This window comes from Theobroma umbraticum, unplaced genomic scaffold (assembly GCF_002168275.2).
Source record: "Theobroma umbraticum cultivar Fairchild unplaced genomic scaffold, ASM216827v3 scaffold_146.0, whole genome shotgun sequence".
Taxonomy (NCBI): domain Eukaryota; kingdom Viridiplantae; phylum Streptophyta; class Magnoliopsida; order Malvales; family Malvaceae; genus Theobroma; species Theobroma umbraticum.
The window spans coordinates 4,677,272-4,693,694 of record NW_018397265.1 but is presented as its reverse complement, the minus strand read 5'-3'; the positions used below and the strand labels follow the sequence as shown (position 1 = coordinate 4,693,694).

The following is a 16,423-nucleotide window of genomic DNA, read 5'->3' as shown; positions in this document are numbered from 1 at the left end:
AACATACGACCTTGTCAATATTGCCTCATAAAGAGTCTCTTACTTTAAAAATTTTTTCTAATCATAACTCAAGCTTTAGGTAACACTCTCGCTTAAACTAGCACACGTAAATCATGGGTTCTGGCTATATGGAATATCAATTCATCATAATCTCAACTATAGGTAGATAATCTCCACATGTTTGTCAGTGGGCAATTCTACCCATACTAGTCTTGCTGCTCAAACTAGGGAATTTACTACTACTTTAGGACCTTTATCCCCTTACTGTGCACTGGTGGGGGTATCAGTTATCTTCAAATAAGCGGTCTTGCTGCATTTGCCATGACCTCAAATAGTAGGCATATGTGGTTTGTTTGTAACCTCTATGGGAGCCTCATGCTCTATCGTACTTGCCACAACCCCTAGTAATGGGCATTTATGGTCTAACTTTAATGTTTGCAGAAGTCTCATGCTCTACCTTATTTCTACCACTAGCTCGCACCTTGGATGGCATATCTTACCTAGAATAGATCAACCACATATTGTAAGATTCAACGCTATAGACTCACAGTAATTATAGACATAACTCTTTTTCATAATATGGGCAAACAAACAATAAATTATATGCAAGTTTCTTGTTCTCAATTTATACTCAGGTACACAAAACATAAATAAGATTCCTACACATGACTCCAAACATTCCGTTGAAACCAAAGAAAGCCTAAGACTCTATGAACCTAGAACTTTAATACTAACTTTGTCACATCCCAATAAATGCACCTTTTTCTTCACCGATCATCCACCTCATTGTGAACCTCTTCTTTTTAGACTTTAATATCATTTTACACATTCAAATTTCAAGTCTAAAAATAAGATAAAAAAAAATTAGATTTGAATTATAAATTTTATTGTTTCATGAATGTAAAATACTATTTTTGGAAATTTTTAAATAAAAAAATTTATAATTATTTTCTTTTGCAAAAATTCATTTCAATTTTTCTCTTTTTTATAAAAATTCCATTCAAGAGTTTGGTGATTTGTTATTAAATTAAACAAAATTGATTTTTTTTTAATTAGACAAAATAAAGGAGCCACTTCTTTAGATTTTTTAAATTTTATTTTAGAGACTTTTTCTTTTAAATGTTTCTTCTTTAAATTTGTTGTAAAAGCTCTAAATCTAGACTTTGTTTATTAGAATTTTCTTTACGATACAAATGACGTAGCTAAAGAGAGTGAAAGAACAGAGGAAAGTGACCACATCTAATTTTCAGTTTGGTAACGTTTAAAGTGGTACATTAGACTAGATGGGGAAGAAGAAGAAGAAGAAGAAAAAGAAGGAGGAGGAGGAGGAGACTAAATGCGTAGATAAATCTCTATCCTATATCAAGAAAATCTATTTAGCTTCTATCCTTTTATTACATTCAAATAAATCCCAAAACTCTTATTTTGGATCAAATAAGCTCTTCGCCTTAACTGTTAATTAACTTTTGTTAATCAATAGTTTCGTCAACAATTTTTATACCATGTCATCTACCACGTGGCATGACGATGTGTCATCTTGATGACATTAATGCCACGCGCCAGATGACTTGGCATAAAAAAATTGCTAACTAAGAATTGGGTTTGTTCCTTTTAATCTATTCAAATGCCCAAAAATTAATGGTTAAGGATTTGGAATAAGAAATAAAAAAAAACTAATTGTTTCAAACTGATTGTCATTATTTTTTAACTAATTACCAATTTCTTAATTATGGCCATCACTCTCAACCAAAAAAAAAAACCTAATCTAACTTTTCCCATTGAAGCTATTGTTACTTTACTAAAAGTTGGTATAGAGAAATATGAAAATACTTAAAATGATTTTGAGAAAAGGATAGCTAAATTAAAGTTGTTGTGTTTGGGATTTTTGAAAATGATTATAAGGTGACAGCAAGAAAATAGAAAATTTTGTAAAGAAAGAAGTAGGCAATCAAAGATTTGCAAGATATGAAAAACAAAGAAAATATTAATTATGATAATCTATCTTAGGTGTAAAACCTATGCCTCCGAACTCTTGTAAGTATCTTCTTGTCAAAATCATTTCTAGGTATTCTTAAATTTCTCTACTCCAACTTTTAGTAGAGCAACAATGATTTTAATCAAATTGAAAACATTGGATTAGGGTTTTTTTTTTGTTAGGAATCATGGTTTCAATTATTAAGATGGCATTCAATTAAGAAACAATGGTAAGTTTGAAGCAATTACTTTTTTTTTTATTTCAAATTCCTAACCAATAATTTTTAGATATTTGGATGAATTAAAAGAAAAAAACCCAATTTTTAGTCAATAATTTTTTTATGTTATGTCGTCTGTCACATGGTATTGATGTCATGAAGATGATATGTCAACATGTCATGTGACAAATGACGTGACATAAAAAATTACTTACTGTACAGTTGATTAAAAAAAAGAGTTTACGGTAAGAGATATGGGTTTATTTGATTTAAAATAAGAGTTAAAGGTTTTATTTGAATGCAATAAAAAGATATGGGTTCAATTAATTTTTTTGATATAGTTCGGAGGTTTATTTTGATATTTAGCTGAAAAAAAAATATGTTGAGTTAAAACAAAATGAAGTCAATAATGGTAAATCATATTTTTTATTTTTGCCAAAAAAATGGTAAAGTAACATTACAGTAATTTTTGATGATAATGTGATTTCTTCCGTCAATTATTATGTAATTACGATATATTTTTATATTATATTGATTTTTAACTTTATCAAACATGGCAAAGTAATTTTACCACTCATTATGAGGGAAATTTGAGCAACTTTCCTCGCTTCAAACGCGGACCACGAGATAGTATTAGTCTTAAATGATTTTGGTTAACAAACAAATGATCAAATAAAAATGTGTGAATATATAATTGAGCATTACAAACGGGGCTATACGATGCAGTAAAATAAATCAGTGTCCATTTATTTCGAAAATACCCCCCCAAACTCCATTTCCCGCGTTTCAAAAGACAACAATGGAGCCAGACCCCTGGGAAGCTCTTGACCTCGACGCCTCTGACCTCCCTTCCCTTCTCCGCCCTTGCAAACGCAAACCCCAATACTCTCCCCCTCCATCTCCTATAAAGAATCTTCAACCCACCCCAAACTCTCCACCGCCCTCTTCTCCGTGCCTCATCCCTGGCCCTGCCGGAGCCGTTCAAGCCGCAATGCTTCGAAAAATTCAGAACAAAAGCAATCGCGTCGGCATTGGCGAAGAGCCCCTTCCAACCCAGGAGTATATTAGGAGGGCCGTAGAAAATCCTGGCGCCGACGATGACGACTTCTCGCGTGATCCCTGGCTTTTTGCCGTCGAATTTATTCGCCGCGAAGGTTCTTATTTCTTTCCTTTTTTAGTCTCTTAATTGTTTTTAGACTTCGTTTATGTTAAATTTAGGGATGCAATTTTGTGGTTTGTTCATTCACTGTCAAATTATGATTATGCCTTGCAGCAATTTTTGAGAAAGTAAAAAGCTAGTATCTAAAGTAATAAGCAAAGCGGTTTAGATCTCTGGGTTTCTTGGTGTTTAGACTTTAGATATTGTTTGGTTGTTTTTGACGAAAGGTTTGGCTGATGATGGCGGGACAATTGGTACTCCTTTGAGCTGGATCAAGACTGAACCTAAAATGGGCAATAGAAAAGTAGCTCAGGTATGGCTTTTTCAATGGTTGACAGCGTGGGGACTCTTGAGTTTGCCATGTACATTGTTTTTTATGTTTTTCAATAACTCAAAATGCTTTTCATATAATCAGTAGTCCAACTGATGGAAATATAAGGTTCCAAGGTTAAATAAACTTATCTATTTAATACAAGAGTGCAATTGATATTTAGTTTTTTCTCAATTTCTAATTTTATATTCAATTAGATTGTTGCCGTTATCAAATCTTGTACCCCAAATGGTCTTGGTGATCTGATGGTGACTCTCAAGGTAAAAATAACTAGAGGATTTTGCTTGTAATGCATTCTTAATTTTCTTTTTCTCTTCTTTTAGTTCAATGCTCTCTATATATTAAGAACATTTGATGAGCCTATGATTTGATTTCAGGATCCTACAGGTACAATTGATGCTAGTATTCATCGCAAAGTCCTAGTTGAGGGAGGGTTTGGAAAAGACATATCTGTTGGCACAGTTTTGATATTGCAGAAGGTTTTTCTATTGTTTTTGGGCAATTATTAATATAATTTAAGTCATGATTGGTAAATGTGTACAGAGTGTGGTGTTATACTTTATATCTTAGAACTAGTGTGATATTCTCATTCATATGGCTTCTAGTAGGGGAATTTTGCCTGTGGAACTTCATGTATCAAATTAGAGTTTTCAATGTTGTCATTTGTGTCAAGAGTTTGATTGAAGCATTGTCTTTTCAGGTTTCAATTTTCTCACCTTCGCGCTCTGCATGCTATCTCAATATAACACTCAGCAATGTTGTCAAGGTACATGTTTAAAATTAACAAACTTCCTAGTGAATCTTTAGACTCAATACTCCTGTTAGAGCACTTGCCTTCGTTCTAGTCACATCTCTCTTTCCCATATTCTCAAGCTCGTTTGGCCTAATTGGAACCATATTTCCAGCTACCAATGCAAAATATAAAAATATATTTAACATTGAACAACAACTTCTTGACGATTAAACTTTGTTAAGAAGTGGTTCTTTCTAGAAATTGTCATGACAGATGGTTTCAATTCTGTATCCATTATTGCCAATCCTTAAAAATCATGGACGGTATACAATCGGAGAAATTTTGTTTGATATGTTGCTTTCTGGAGTCCATGTATGGCGTAAAATTCAGGCTGGTGGTCTCTTAACTGAGCTTAGATTGCATTGAAGACAGCATTTAGTGAAGTCAGAATTAGACCTTATTCCCTATTGGGCTAGTCCCAGTCCTAAATAGCTGTTTTCTATTTTATTTATACAGTTTGAAATGATTGTGATAATTTCAATTGGACTCATATTTTCTCTGTCTATGCTTTGCCATGCATACTATTTTTTTGTCTTGTTGGTCATAGACATAGTTTACCAACCAATGCTCAAAATGTCTAGCACATGAGAAATTTTCCTTTTTCTTTTTGTTATTGCACTTATAATCCTCTTCTATTACCTCTTTGTGCTTGAAGGACTTTCAACTTCATTTGAAGTTTACTCTTATCAGGTCATTGCCAACACACTACATTAATGATCCATTATTTCAAAGTAAAGCATGTTAACTCTACCTCATAGTTCTCATCAACGCTTTACCATCTCAAATTCTAGATTTTCCGTTTTGGTCCTGCTATTTATGATATACCAATTCCTAAAACATTCATTCTTATGGAGGGTGTTTCTTTTCTTCACCAAATTGCTACAATTGAACTTAGTGACTCTTGAATACCACTTAAATGTCTTTGATTTCCTTAATACAGGTCAGTCAAATGTCTGAGTACTTTTTAACTTGTCCTTTGCAAAATGGTGCATGCCCAACATGTAACTAAATTCTTCTTAGCTTATAAGTAATCCAACCAAAAGCTTTTAGTTATCAAATTATAATTACTTGCTTTCCTACGTATATTGCAGCATAGTTGACTTGATGTCCTAAGCCCAGAGTATGCCTTGTGCATTAAAACCAGTTAGTATAGATACAGATATAAAAGTTCATCAGCATGCTATTTGACAAGGACGACCTAAAGTACCTATGTTCAACACTTGTTAGGTACCTTGAATTCTTATAGATTCTATATTCAGATCCTTGAAATTAATGAAAAAATTTCAAACACAATATACCTACGTCGTATAATGCCTGTGTGCGACACTTAATCTTGATTCCTTATAAAATAGACTAAACGTTCAATTTGGGGTCAAAACTTTTGGATTTTTATCAATTTAGCGTCAAATGTTTCAATTGTAAAAATTAAAGGCCAAACGTTTTCAGTTCTTTAAAATTAAGGGCTAAGGTGAGAGATGTTTGGCGCATGTAGGACATGTGCATGATGTGGATGTTAACTTGGAAGGGTAAGATACAGAAGAATAGTTTTGTCAAAAAGCCTTTTTTGTCAAGTCAAAGCAATTTAAGTTATGGCGTGGTGTTTAACAACTTTTTTATTATGACGTGTAATAACTAAATTTTTAACATGACGTGTAATAACTATATTTTTCAATATGACGTGTAACAATTAAATTTTTAAAATGGCGTGTACCAACTATATTTTCAATGCAACTTTTTGTCGCCTGTGATACATGCTCTATCAACTTGTCAACTTAGCGCTTAATTGTCAGAAATCGAAAACGTTTGGTCCTTGATTGTTACAATTAAAACGTTTGGTCTTTGATTGTTACAATTAAAACGTTTGGCCCTTAATTGAAAAAGTGTCCTAATGTTTAACCCTAATTTGAGCGTTTAGCCCATAAAATATACTTCAATTTTTGTAGTTGCATCTATTTTTTCTGACTAGAATTTATAGTCTCAAAATTGTATAGAGCATGGTTAAGGCATCTGAAATTTTAACTACTATCTATGTTCTATTGATGCAAAGCATTATTTTTCAACTTGAACAATCACAATATCAGATACATCTAATTCGCTAGATTCTTGAAGTATGCCCTTTCCGAACTTCATGCACTGCCATGAATGTAACTTGTGCAAGTAAGCTCTTCAAAGGACCTGTGTGCTTGAATTTCCAGCCAGTGGCCTTGGCACATTAGTTTCAAGTTATCATGTTGTCATGCTTTGGTGATTACTAATTAAACAATCATGTTCCTGGTAGCTGGTAAATATGTCGGCCACAGCCATGTTGATAACTGCTTATGATATGATTTCTGGTCTTATATGCATGAGTGGAAGTTTTTCCCATTACCACTGTTACATATCGATTGTTCCCTAAGGCATGGCTTTCACACAAATCTTTAAGTTTAGAAATTTACTTGCTACTTAAAACTTTAACTGTGAAAATCAAATGCATATGAATGTTGAGATTTTAATAAATAAAGATCTCAAACATCTAAAATCCGAGGAAAAGCCTTTCTAAATCTACTTTTTGCATTAAAAGAAACCCTAGATACTTACACTACTTGCTGATATTATTTACAAATTTTGCAGGCAATCTCAAAGGATAGTGGACCTCAGTCACAACAGAATTATCCTGTATCAACAGTCATTCCAACCGATCATGGTGTTGGTAGGTGACAGATTTCTTTGACGAATGGCTTCTCTTTGTTATCTAACCAGGAAAAGTTTTGGTTTTGTTCTACTTGGAGTATAATTGATAATTTTTTTTGGTTTCTTTCCCTATTCAACGGGTAGGTTACACAATGCAAAATTACCCCCCTCCATCTTCTATTGCTTAGATTTGGAACCAAACAGATGATATAAGCTACTCCCAACACCTTTTATCCTGGGATGGACCACTTGGCCACTGGTTTTATCATCAGTGTCAGATTGTTTTAATAGTACCGCTGAATGTTACTGTGATTGTTTATCTACTTTCATTCCTGCAGAAAACAGTAAACAGCCATATATCCAACAGAAAGTGTCCACTCTGTCACAAGAGAGAACTGAAGGAATTATGAACAGCCTCAGACAGACTGGTTACATGAAAGGGAGAGTGCATAATGATAAAGGAATTGAAGGAGATGAAGCACTGGGAAGCAGCTGCTGTATTAAGGAGAGAAATAGAAGTCAAAATGCCTTCGTAGCGAAGGGACATTCAGTGCGGCAGGATATTCTCAGCGGATTGAAAAAAGCTGCAGTACTAGCTGGCACCAATGAGTGTGAGGAAAATGTTGCGCTGGAGGACCAGTCCAGCCCACGGAATCTGGCAGCAAGTGGCAATCACCTGGAAAGCAACCAAAGCAGCGGTGGTGCAAACTTGGTTGGCGTTGCTAACTACCAGGAGAATGTGACTGACAATGGAGACAAGAAACAAGGACGGCTACCAATATCAACTGGCTTACTTCCACAATGGACTGATGAGCAGTTAGATGAGTTGTTTGCATTTGACTGAGATGCCATATTTGCATTTATATAGTCACACCCGTTTTAAAGAATGGTTCGTATTAATTTTGCAGTGTATAGATGGCATGGTTCAGCCATTTTGCATTCTATTCTGGTCAAGGCAAGTGAGGGTTTTTTCCCATTGGCACTATAGTTACATCTCAATCGTGCGTCCCTATTTATTTATTTATTTTAACAGGACATTGTGCCTTTTAAAAGTTTTAACCTTGCAGAATTCTGATAAAGAAAGAACTTCTATAGTAGCATCGAGGTTCTCTGTTTTAGTTATTGCTGGAACCTATTTTTAAGTTTAATATCGGAAGCCCGCAAGGTGTCATGTTATGGATCTTACATCAAAGGTGGAATGAATTTTGGATTTAAAAAGAGGTTTTTTAGCCATGTTTTTTAAGTTGAAATGTGGACTTATTATAATTATTATCAAAGCTTATCTAAATTTTCACTAAAGTAGATCTCTCTTGAAAGATGTTAGAGTAGAAGTTTGGATTATGGTGACTCCCTCTTCTCTGTGGATTGCATAATTGAATGAAAATTTGATAAGATAAAATGTTATAAATCCCTTGTTAACAAGAGATGGGATGAATCATAACCGTAAATGTAATCTCATTAAAAAATGACTAAGGGGCTTCCTTCAACAATTAAACAAATTAAAGCAATCCCAAATTTTATAAATTTAAATGTTCAATCTAGCATAATTGGAGAAGACTAGAGAAGATTGGGATCTAGCTTGGCCACTTAAGTTTCCAATGCAAATCATTATTTTCTGGATAAAATACACTAACATCTTTAAGTTTTACATATAATTTTACATGAGTTCATTAGTTTTCAAAATATGTAATTATTGTCGGATTTACCACGCAAATGCATGTATCGTTAACAAGTAATATAATAGAAAAAAAAGTTCGTTCTCATGAAGAATTGCCCAAATCCTTCTCTTAAGTACTAAAATTAACTCAACTTAATTTTACCCAAACAACTGAAGTTAGAGCTACTAAAAATTAAAGAAACTAAAACTAAAACTGAAAGTAAAAGTAACAATTTAAGTAGAATTAATCAATCAAAAGTCTAAAACTACAACATCTCCTCAATGTTTCATCTAAATTTTATTTATTCTCTTTTTGCTTACTAGATAAGTTCAAGATGTTAATATAGTTTTAATATATTTATAAGTCTCTTCCGATGTTTTTATAAAAATATATGCCTTAACCAACTTACTATATTCCTATGCAAATTAAAATTAAGAAAGACTCATTAAGCTTATACTCTAAATATAGCTATATATGACACGTAAGTGTATTCCTACCCTACACATGAATCAAATCAATCATCTCATGTATTTGATATTGAGGATATGCTATTTCATCCATGGCTTACTCTTAACTCCGTATTCAATTTCTGTTTAGGTTTTCAAAAAAATCTAATCGGTGACCAAGTAATCAGACGCATTAGGAACATGATTGAAATAAACAACTCAAACACTATTAATTATAAGCCAGAAAGAATATTAAAAATTTAAATTACGTATTGGGTTCTATTGTGATTCTAGATTAAAAAATTTAGTTTCATATAACTACTAAAAACATCATCCAAAAAAAAAAATTAACCATCAAACTAGGTGGCCGTAGCACCGAGTACTCTAAGTTGATGAAGCATCCTTGCCTTGTCAAGGTGCTATAGCACTCCTTTCTCCCATGGCCATAGCCCTCTATGCTTTGACTTGAATTTCTAGCTTCTGCTACACTTCATTCCATTGTGACGTGATTTTCTCCTTTTTCAAAGATGAACTGGGTAAAGTGGTAAACTTAAAAGTAATAAATCTGCTTTTTAGCTTTCCAATGGTTCAAGAATCACATCAATTGAACTTTTGTAGTGAAAGATATGCTGAAAATACTAGAATATGGGTAGAAAAAGTTCGCATCTTGAATGCATTCTTCTTCTCAAAATATCACCATTTTCATAACACACCTACAAAAGCAATAAACTAACTTAAATAATAACTAGAGTTAAAGAAAAATCTACTAAAATAACTTAAAGCAATTGAACATAATATAATTAACTTAAATAAAATAAATGACTAAAATAACTAGTACTTAAATTAAATCTCAAGAACTTTGGACTACATTCACCCAAAATTGTGATCAAATAACTCTACAACATAGTATTATCAATAGTCTGTCCCAAAAGAATATCTTTCACTAAACTGAAAAGTCCTGTTGTCAAGTTTCGTTATTTTGATGAATTTTAAGACAAAATTTCTCTTCCTTTTAGTGTTCTTGTTGAAACAATCTCCCTCAAATCAAAAGCTAAAAATCTAGATTTCTTGTTAAAAGGTTCTAGATTTCTTGCTCATTTTTAGAACTCCTAAAAAGAATACCATGTTTCATAGACTTTATGGTTAAATAGTTTACGAATGGCATGAGATTATAAAGGACATGTTTACAAAACACTTTTTGGCTTATCCCCTTCCCGTATCCATTCACGAAATCTTTATGACTCACACGTTATTTTTCTTATTTATTTTGTTGCAGATCAGTGATAGCACTCTATTGCTAGTAGCTAGTGTCAAAGAGTCACGATCCGTTCATTTGTCATTGGTAGGTGTCTAGCAGCTACTTGATGCCTAGTGATTCGAGTTATGCTCTACTAATGGGTCAATCTTTATATTTTAGTTTATCTCTATATATGTTGATACTCGAATGTTCAACCTTGAAATGGAAAATTATTTCATGAGATTATGTGAATATTGTGAATGATGGCCTACGAGCCTATATGAGCACCTGAGGTGCGTTTACAGATTTTATGCTAAGTGTACTGGGTACATATTTTATGAATGAGAAACATGTACTCTTTTTATGTCGAAAAGGCCATAAGTGTGTACTTATGCCAATGCATGGATGCTTATGTTTACATTTATCTATGCTTGTATGTGATTGATGATTGATTGAGGTTAAGAGGCTTGTTTAGGCTCAGTGGGTTGTATTTGTTTGAGTCTTTGCGCTACTCACAATCCCTTCAGGAAATGGGATATGACAATAACCTTACCACACTTTGCCTCAACCATTACATTTTATCTTCTTTAATAATTCCCTCGCAAGCTAGCACCTCTTTCCCACCTCTTCGCCCATCAATACCTTGTCTTCCTTCATCTTCCCCTCTTTAACTGCCTCCGTAAATGATCTCTAATTTACAGTTCCCATCTTTCTTTGTTGAACTTCTTGGCTCTTCACTTTTTCTTCATCCTTTCACCTTTTCCCTTCTATGTTCTCTTGTGATTGACCTTCTTCTTTTTCCAATACGTGTTTCTAGCACCAAACCTAGACATATCCATCCAGATTCTATAATCAAGCGACCATGAACCATTCAACCCCCAAATCACCCTGTTCTCCTCTATCATTGTTTTAAACAACACATAACCTATTCTCCTTCCCTCATGTTCTTTTCAATGTGACAAATACATCCAAAACGTTCCCATATCATTGACAAATAGCCCCTAACTTCTTCCATCCAACTTTCAGTGGTAAAGTATTGACAAATACTATCACTATCTCACCATCCTACTTCCCCCAAACATCTTTGACACTCCTCACCTGAGTATTAGACTCTTCGACCTATATGTTTCTTAATGTCCTTGTATCACCCTTCCATGTCGCATTGCCTCTATACCTATTCGCCTAACCATCATACATGCCTTTACATGGTTTCTTCTACACCACCACATTATTCCTCCTCACCTTGCTTAACTTCCCTATTTTGTCGCTATTTGTTTTTGCTTAGCTGTAACAAGTGATATAAAAGTTAATATAAAGGCTTTTTTTCTGAACAAGCAATATCATCTTTGCATCGATATTCAATATATATCCTATACAAGAACTGCATAAAGAAATACCATCTTTACATTGATATTCAATATATATCCTATATAATAGTTACATCAAGTCCCTTACGCACATGAGGGCTACTATTTTCCCCAAACCTTTATGCATAGAAAAATTAGTAATTTTACAAAAGAACTTGTGTCATCAGCTTTACCAAAGAGGACCACTATCAATGTGTCTAACATTAAAATCAATAATTAGTATCCAATATCACATCTCTAGAAAATGATAGACAAACAAAGGCGAAAAATTACAAAATATCCTTTGTAATTACATACCAGCTAGTAAAAACACTACAAAAAACCCTAATTGTATCAAATTCACATATCAACAACATTAAAGACATTTACATGTGTCTTTCCAATATTATTAGTGCCAGATTCAAATAATGCATTCACAAAATTCATTATCAAAGAAGTAAAGGTGACAAAGGTAGCATGTCTAGCAGGAAATGAAAGCTTCCTTACAAATGAAGCAGATCTAGTAGTTCAAGTAGCACCACCATGTTCTCTAGCAACAGTAGCATCTCTACCACCATGTCCTCTAATAGTAGCAACAGCACCACCATGTCCTAAAGTAGCAATAATAGGTCTTTTTTATACACCAACAGAAGGTCCACTTGATGTTCTTGATGTAGACCCACTAACAACTCTTGATGCAAACCCAAGAGCTCTTAATGAAGACCCAACAACTTTTGATGAAGACTTAGACAAGGTATTTAACTTCAATTTAAAATATAAAAATGTATTAGTTGCATAATTAATGTGCAAGTTAAAAGATTAAATTATTTGTAAGGATTACCTTCATATTATGTCCCACAAGAACCTTAGGACATGTCTTTTTATTATGACCAAGACTTTGGCAAAAAGTGCACCTAACAATGCTCATCCTCCTAGCATTACCAAATCCAAATGGCACTTCCCCAAGTTCCATTTTCTATTCTTTTGCGGTTTGCCAGGCATACAACAACGCATTGAAGGATCCACTGAATCAACTTACCTTCTAAACTCAACTATTGTGATGTCAGGTATAGGGTGAATGTAATTAATGTATGCTAGCATAAAAGTTTCTATTTAGTATATTAACTGTCACAATATTGCTATATATCACCCCTTTGTGACTTATGCAAGCTACTGTATGCTTGTAGGAAATTCTTGAAATAATCCAAACACCATTAGGATAAGTTATCCTAGTCACCCCAAGCTGACTGCATAAGTCTTGTCACCTTGAAACACATTAAACTCATTATTTGAGGTAGGCACAACCTTACAAAACCTCCCACTGTACTTGGCAAAATCCAATTTCTTAATTTTTGGGATCACTTGGCCCTCCCATGTGCATGCCTACTCATATCTGCCATAGAATCTCTTCATTATCTTCACTCTAACTTCTTCAAATAGAGTCAAAATGGGTTTGGTTATGACAAGCCGAATCCATTTGTTGAAGCTTTCTACCATGTTGTTGGTTACATGGTCACTTTTCACACTAGGGTCAAAGGTGTGCCTTAGCCAAAATGTTAGTGGTTTTTCCATAAACCATTTATATGCATCATCATTTTCAGCCTTTATCTTCATCATAGCTTCATTCAATCTTATTGGCTGTAAGCTTTGACAATCATCCAATAACTGGCTTTCAATGGGAACCTTTGTCAAAATTTGGTATACAAATGCTTTATGCATCTTCTTTGACTTGCATGGGGCATTACTTTTGTAAGTACGTCTTTTAAGCCTTGTCATATAAGAATAAAGACACATTAATTAAATAGATAATAAGTAATTGAAATTAAATAATCAAATGGAGAATAGTAAGGTTTAGGGTTTACCTTTTGGCCATCACTCATCACTACCAATAGTTTGTTGAAGTCCTCAATGGCAACATTTAACAAATTCAAAAATCAAAGCCTAACCCTAAGAATGACGATTCTCCAATTCTACAACAACAACAGCAACTAGAAATAGACAACAATTCCCATCATGCAATGGTAGATAAAAAGGCTCCACCTTATGACCTTTTAAGATGGTAGCCATCAACCCCAATGAAAGGCCTACATCCATTGTTGAAGCCTTTCCTTATAGCATCAACAAATAGGAAAAACCTTTTGAGTGTGGGGTACATGTTGACCTCAAGCCTCTCTAGCTGCATTATGGCTATGCTCCCAAGATTTGTATCCCTCACCATCTAGGCATACAAATGCACATATAAATAAGACTTATTAAGAGTCCCTTTAGTTATTTTGTGGACTTTTTTTATGTCCAATACAACTTCTTAGGATGAACACTCAATCCATACCTCTCTTGCAATTCATACTACATTAGATTACAAGACATATTGGGCTCAAATTTCAACTTAACAAGAAATTTCTTAGTTAGCCACACACTTGTGGCAATAGAATTTTTTTCACTCACCCTAATACAAGAATGTTCCTTCCCTAGCATTTTAATCTAAAAGGTCTTTTTATCTAAACACAAGTTTGCATGAATCATCCACTCATAACTATTTCCTTGATAGAATGCCTTAAACCTTATTTCTCATTTTTTGGCTTTATAAATCTCTATCCCTTCTTAGACCATGTAATCTACCATCACCTCTCTAAAGTGAAGCACATTGGTAAATAACATGTTCTCTACTAGAACAACTTTTCTATTCTCATCAAAAGTGTCAGGGATTCCTCTAAGGGACCTAGTTATTGTTATACCTTCTTTGTTAAAGTCAGAGCTATCTTGCTTTCCTTCCTTGACATCATTTCCAATATCAAACAGACCATCATTTGCTTGATGTTACTTAACTTGAACATAATTCTCATAATTATCTTGAGACTAACTTATCTCTCACTTTTTTATTTCAAGCATCAAGTCTACAACCTCACTGCATAAACTAAACCCATATATGTCCTTAGATGAAGCACTATTTTCATCACTAACATCAACATCAACAAAAGGAGAAGGTCCTTTACCTTTACCTTTACCTTGACTTCTAACTCTGCCTCTACCAATACTTGAAGTAGAGGCATTAAGATCACTAGAACTAACCTCACCTATCTTGCCTCTACTAGTACTTACACCAACATTCACATTCACATTAACATCAGAAGCATTAACCCTAGTAACAAAATCAGGCTTTACATTTACAAAAGCAAAAAACATACTAAAGTCCATTATCTGCAGGGGAATTGTTAAGATCAGGTCCAAGTGAAGGTGGGCACCTTCATTCAATTGGAATAGCTTTAAAACATCATCATTCTTCAATTCAAAAACCTCCTCTAATTTAATGTGATGTGTCGTAATGGAGATACCCAACCTATCCCAACATTAGAATCATCCACTAACAACTTGAACACATCATTTGTCATCTTTATAAAGGAAAATCTATCTGGATCCATGTTCCAATGGTCATCACCTTTTCGTTATGGTGCACTACCAAGTCATACAAGATGTTCACCATATCTAGACTTGAAAATCAAAATTACAATAGGTTAGTAAACCTTAAATGCTAAAAAATAATGCAATTCTTGAATGTTATCCCTAAACCCCAATCAAATTAAAACCAATTTCACAAATTTCTAATTTAAAATCAATTAGGGTTCCCAGAACCTTAAACCTTAACTTGATCACCTTAGAATTTGGGGAGTTAGGATTTGGTAAGTAATTGGGGATTAAAGGTTACAGTTTTGTTTAGGGTACCTTAAACCAAACTTGAGCCCTAAATCTCCTATTATTTACTAAACCTTCCAACTTCAATGCTGATCAATTTAAGGAAATGGGTTTGGGTTTAGGGTTTGAAATTGGGGATTTAGGGTTTGGTAAGAAATTGGAGATTTAAGGGTACAATTTTGTTTAGGGTACCTTAAACTAGATCATAGCCCTAAATCCCCAATTTCTTACCTATTAGCTTTATTCTTGTTTTTAAATGACAAAATTAATTAAAGTCAATGAGATTTGAAAATAAATGGAAGATACTTTTTAATATGAAGAAAATCTTCAAAGAAGTGTTGAAGTTGAATTTATTGAAATGCTATGATTATTTGAACATGTTTTGAATATGAATAATCATGTTCTTAAACTTAAAGAAATATCTCTTAATTTTCTCAAAGATCTTTTAGTTTCCAAATTCAAAGTGCCAGCCTCGGAATTAAATTCTTAATAGAAAAAACTTGATTCTTAAGTGAAAGAAAACAAAATCTATTTCTTTATAATAAGAAAAATTGATTTTGAAGAAAAAGAAGTCAGTTCTTAAACAAATATCAACAGTGGAGAAAGAGCTGTGAGCAAAAAGTTTTTATCCTTGAGTAAAAGCAGAGCCTAAAGATCACATTTTTATCTTTTAGTTGATACTTCTTGAACTTAAAGTTTCTTTGATCATTCACATCATTAAGAAAGCTCTCACATTTCTGATCCTAAACTTCTTTATCAACCTTTCTAAAGATTTTGAGTTAGAGATTCATTAGAATTCGTTGTTGTATTGGTTATACCTCAAAGCAAAAGAAAGGTTTTGTCCGATCCTTTCAAAGGCTACCTCTTGTGTAAAGGTTGTACTTGAACACGAACAAGACAG

The 16,423-nt window shown here is 33.5% G+C and overlaps 1 protein-coding gene across 1 annotated transcript; it reads left to right on the top strand.

Annotated features, from left to right (window-relative positions):
- The first annotated feature begins 2,923 nt into the window (after positions 1–2,923).
- LOC110422644 (nuclear localized protein) lies at positions 2,924–8,295 on the top strand. Its single transcript, XM_021436640.1, has 7 exons — positions 2,924–3,346; positions 3,579–3,664; positions 3,880–3,942; positions 4,060–4,161; positions 4,383–4,448; positions 7,086–7,164; positions 7,484–8,295. The coding sequence occupies exons 1-7, from the start codon at positions 2,992–2,994 to the stop codon at positions 7,987–7,989; spliced, it is 1,257 nt and encodes a 418-aa protein (XP_021292315.1). The 5' UTR covers positions 2,924–2,991; the 3' UTR covers positions 7,990–8,295.
- Positions 8,296–16,423: the final 8,128 nt, after the last annotated feature.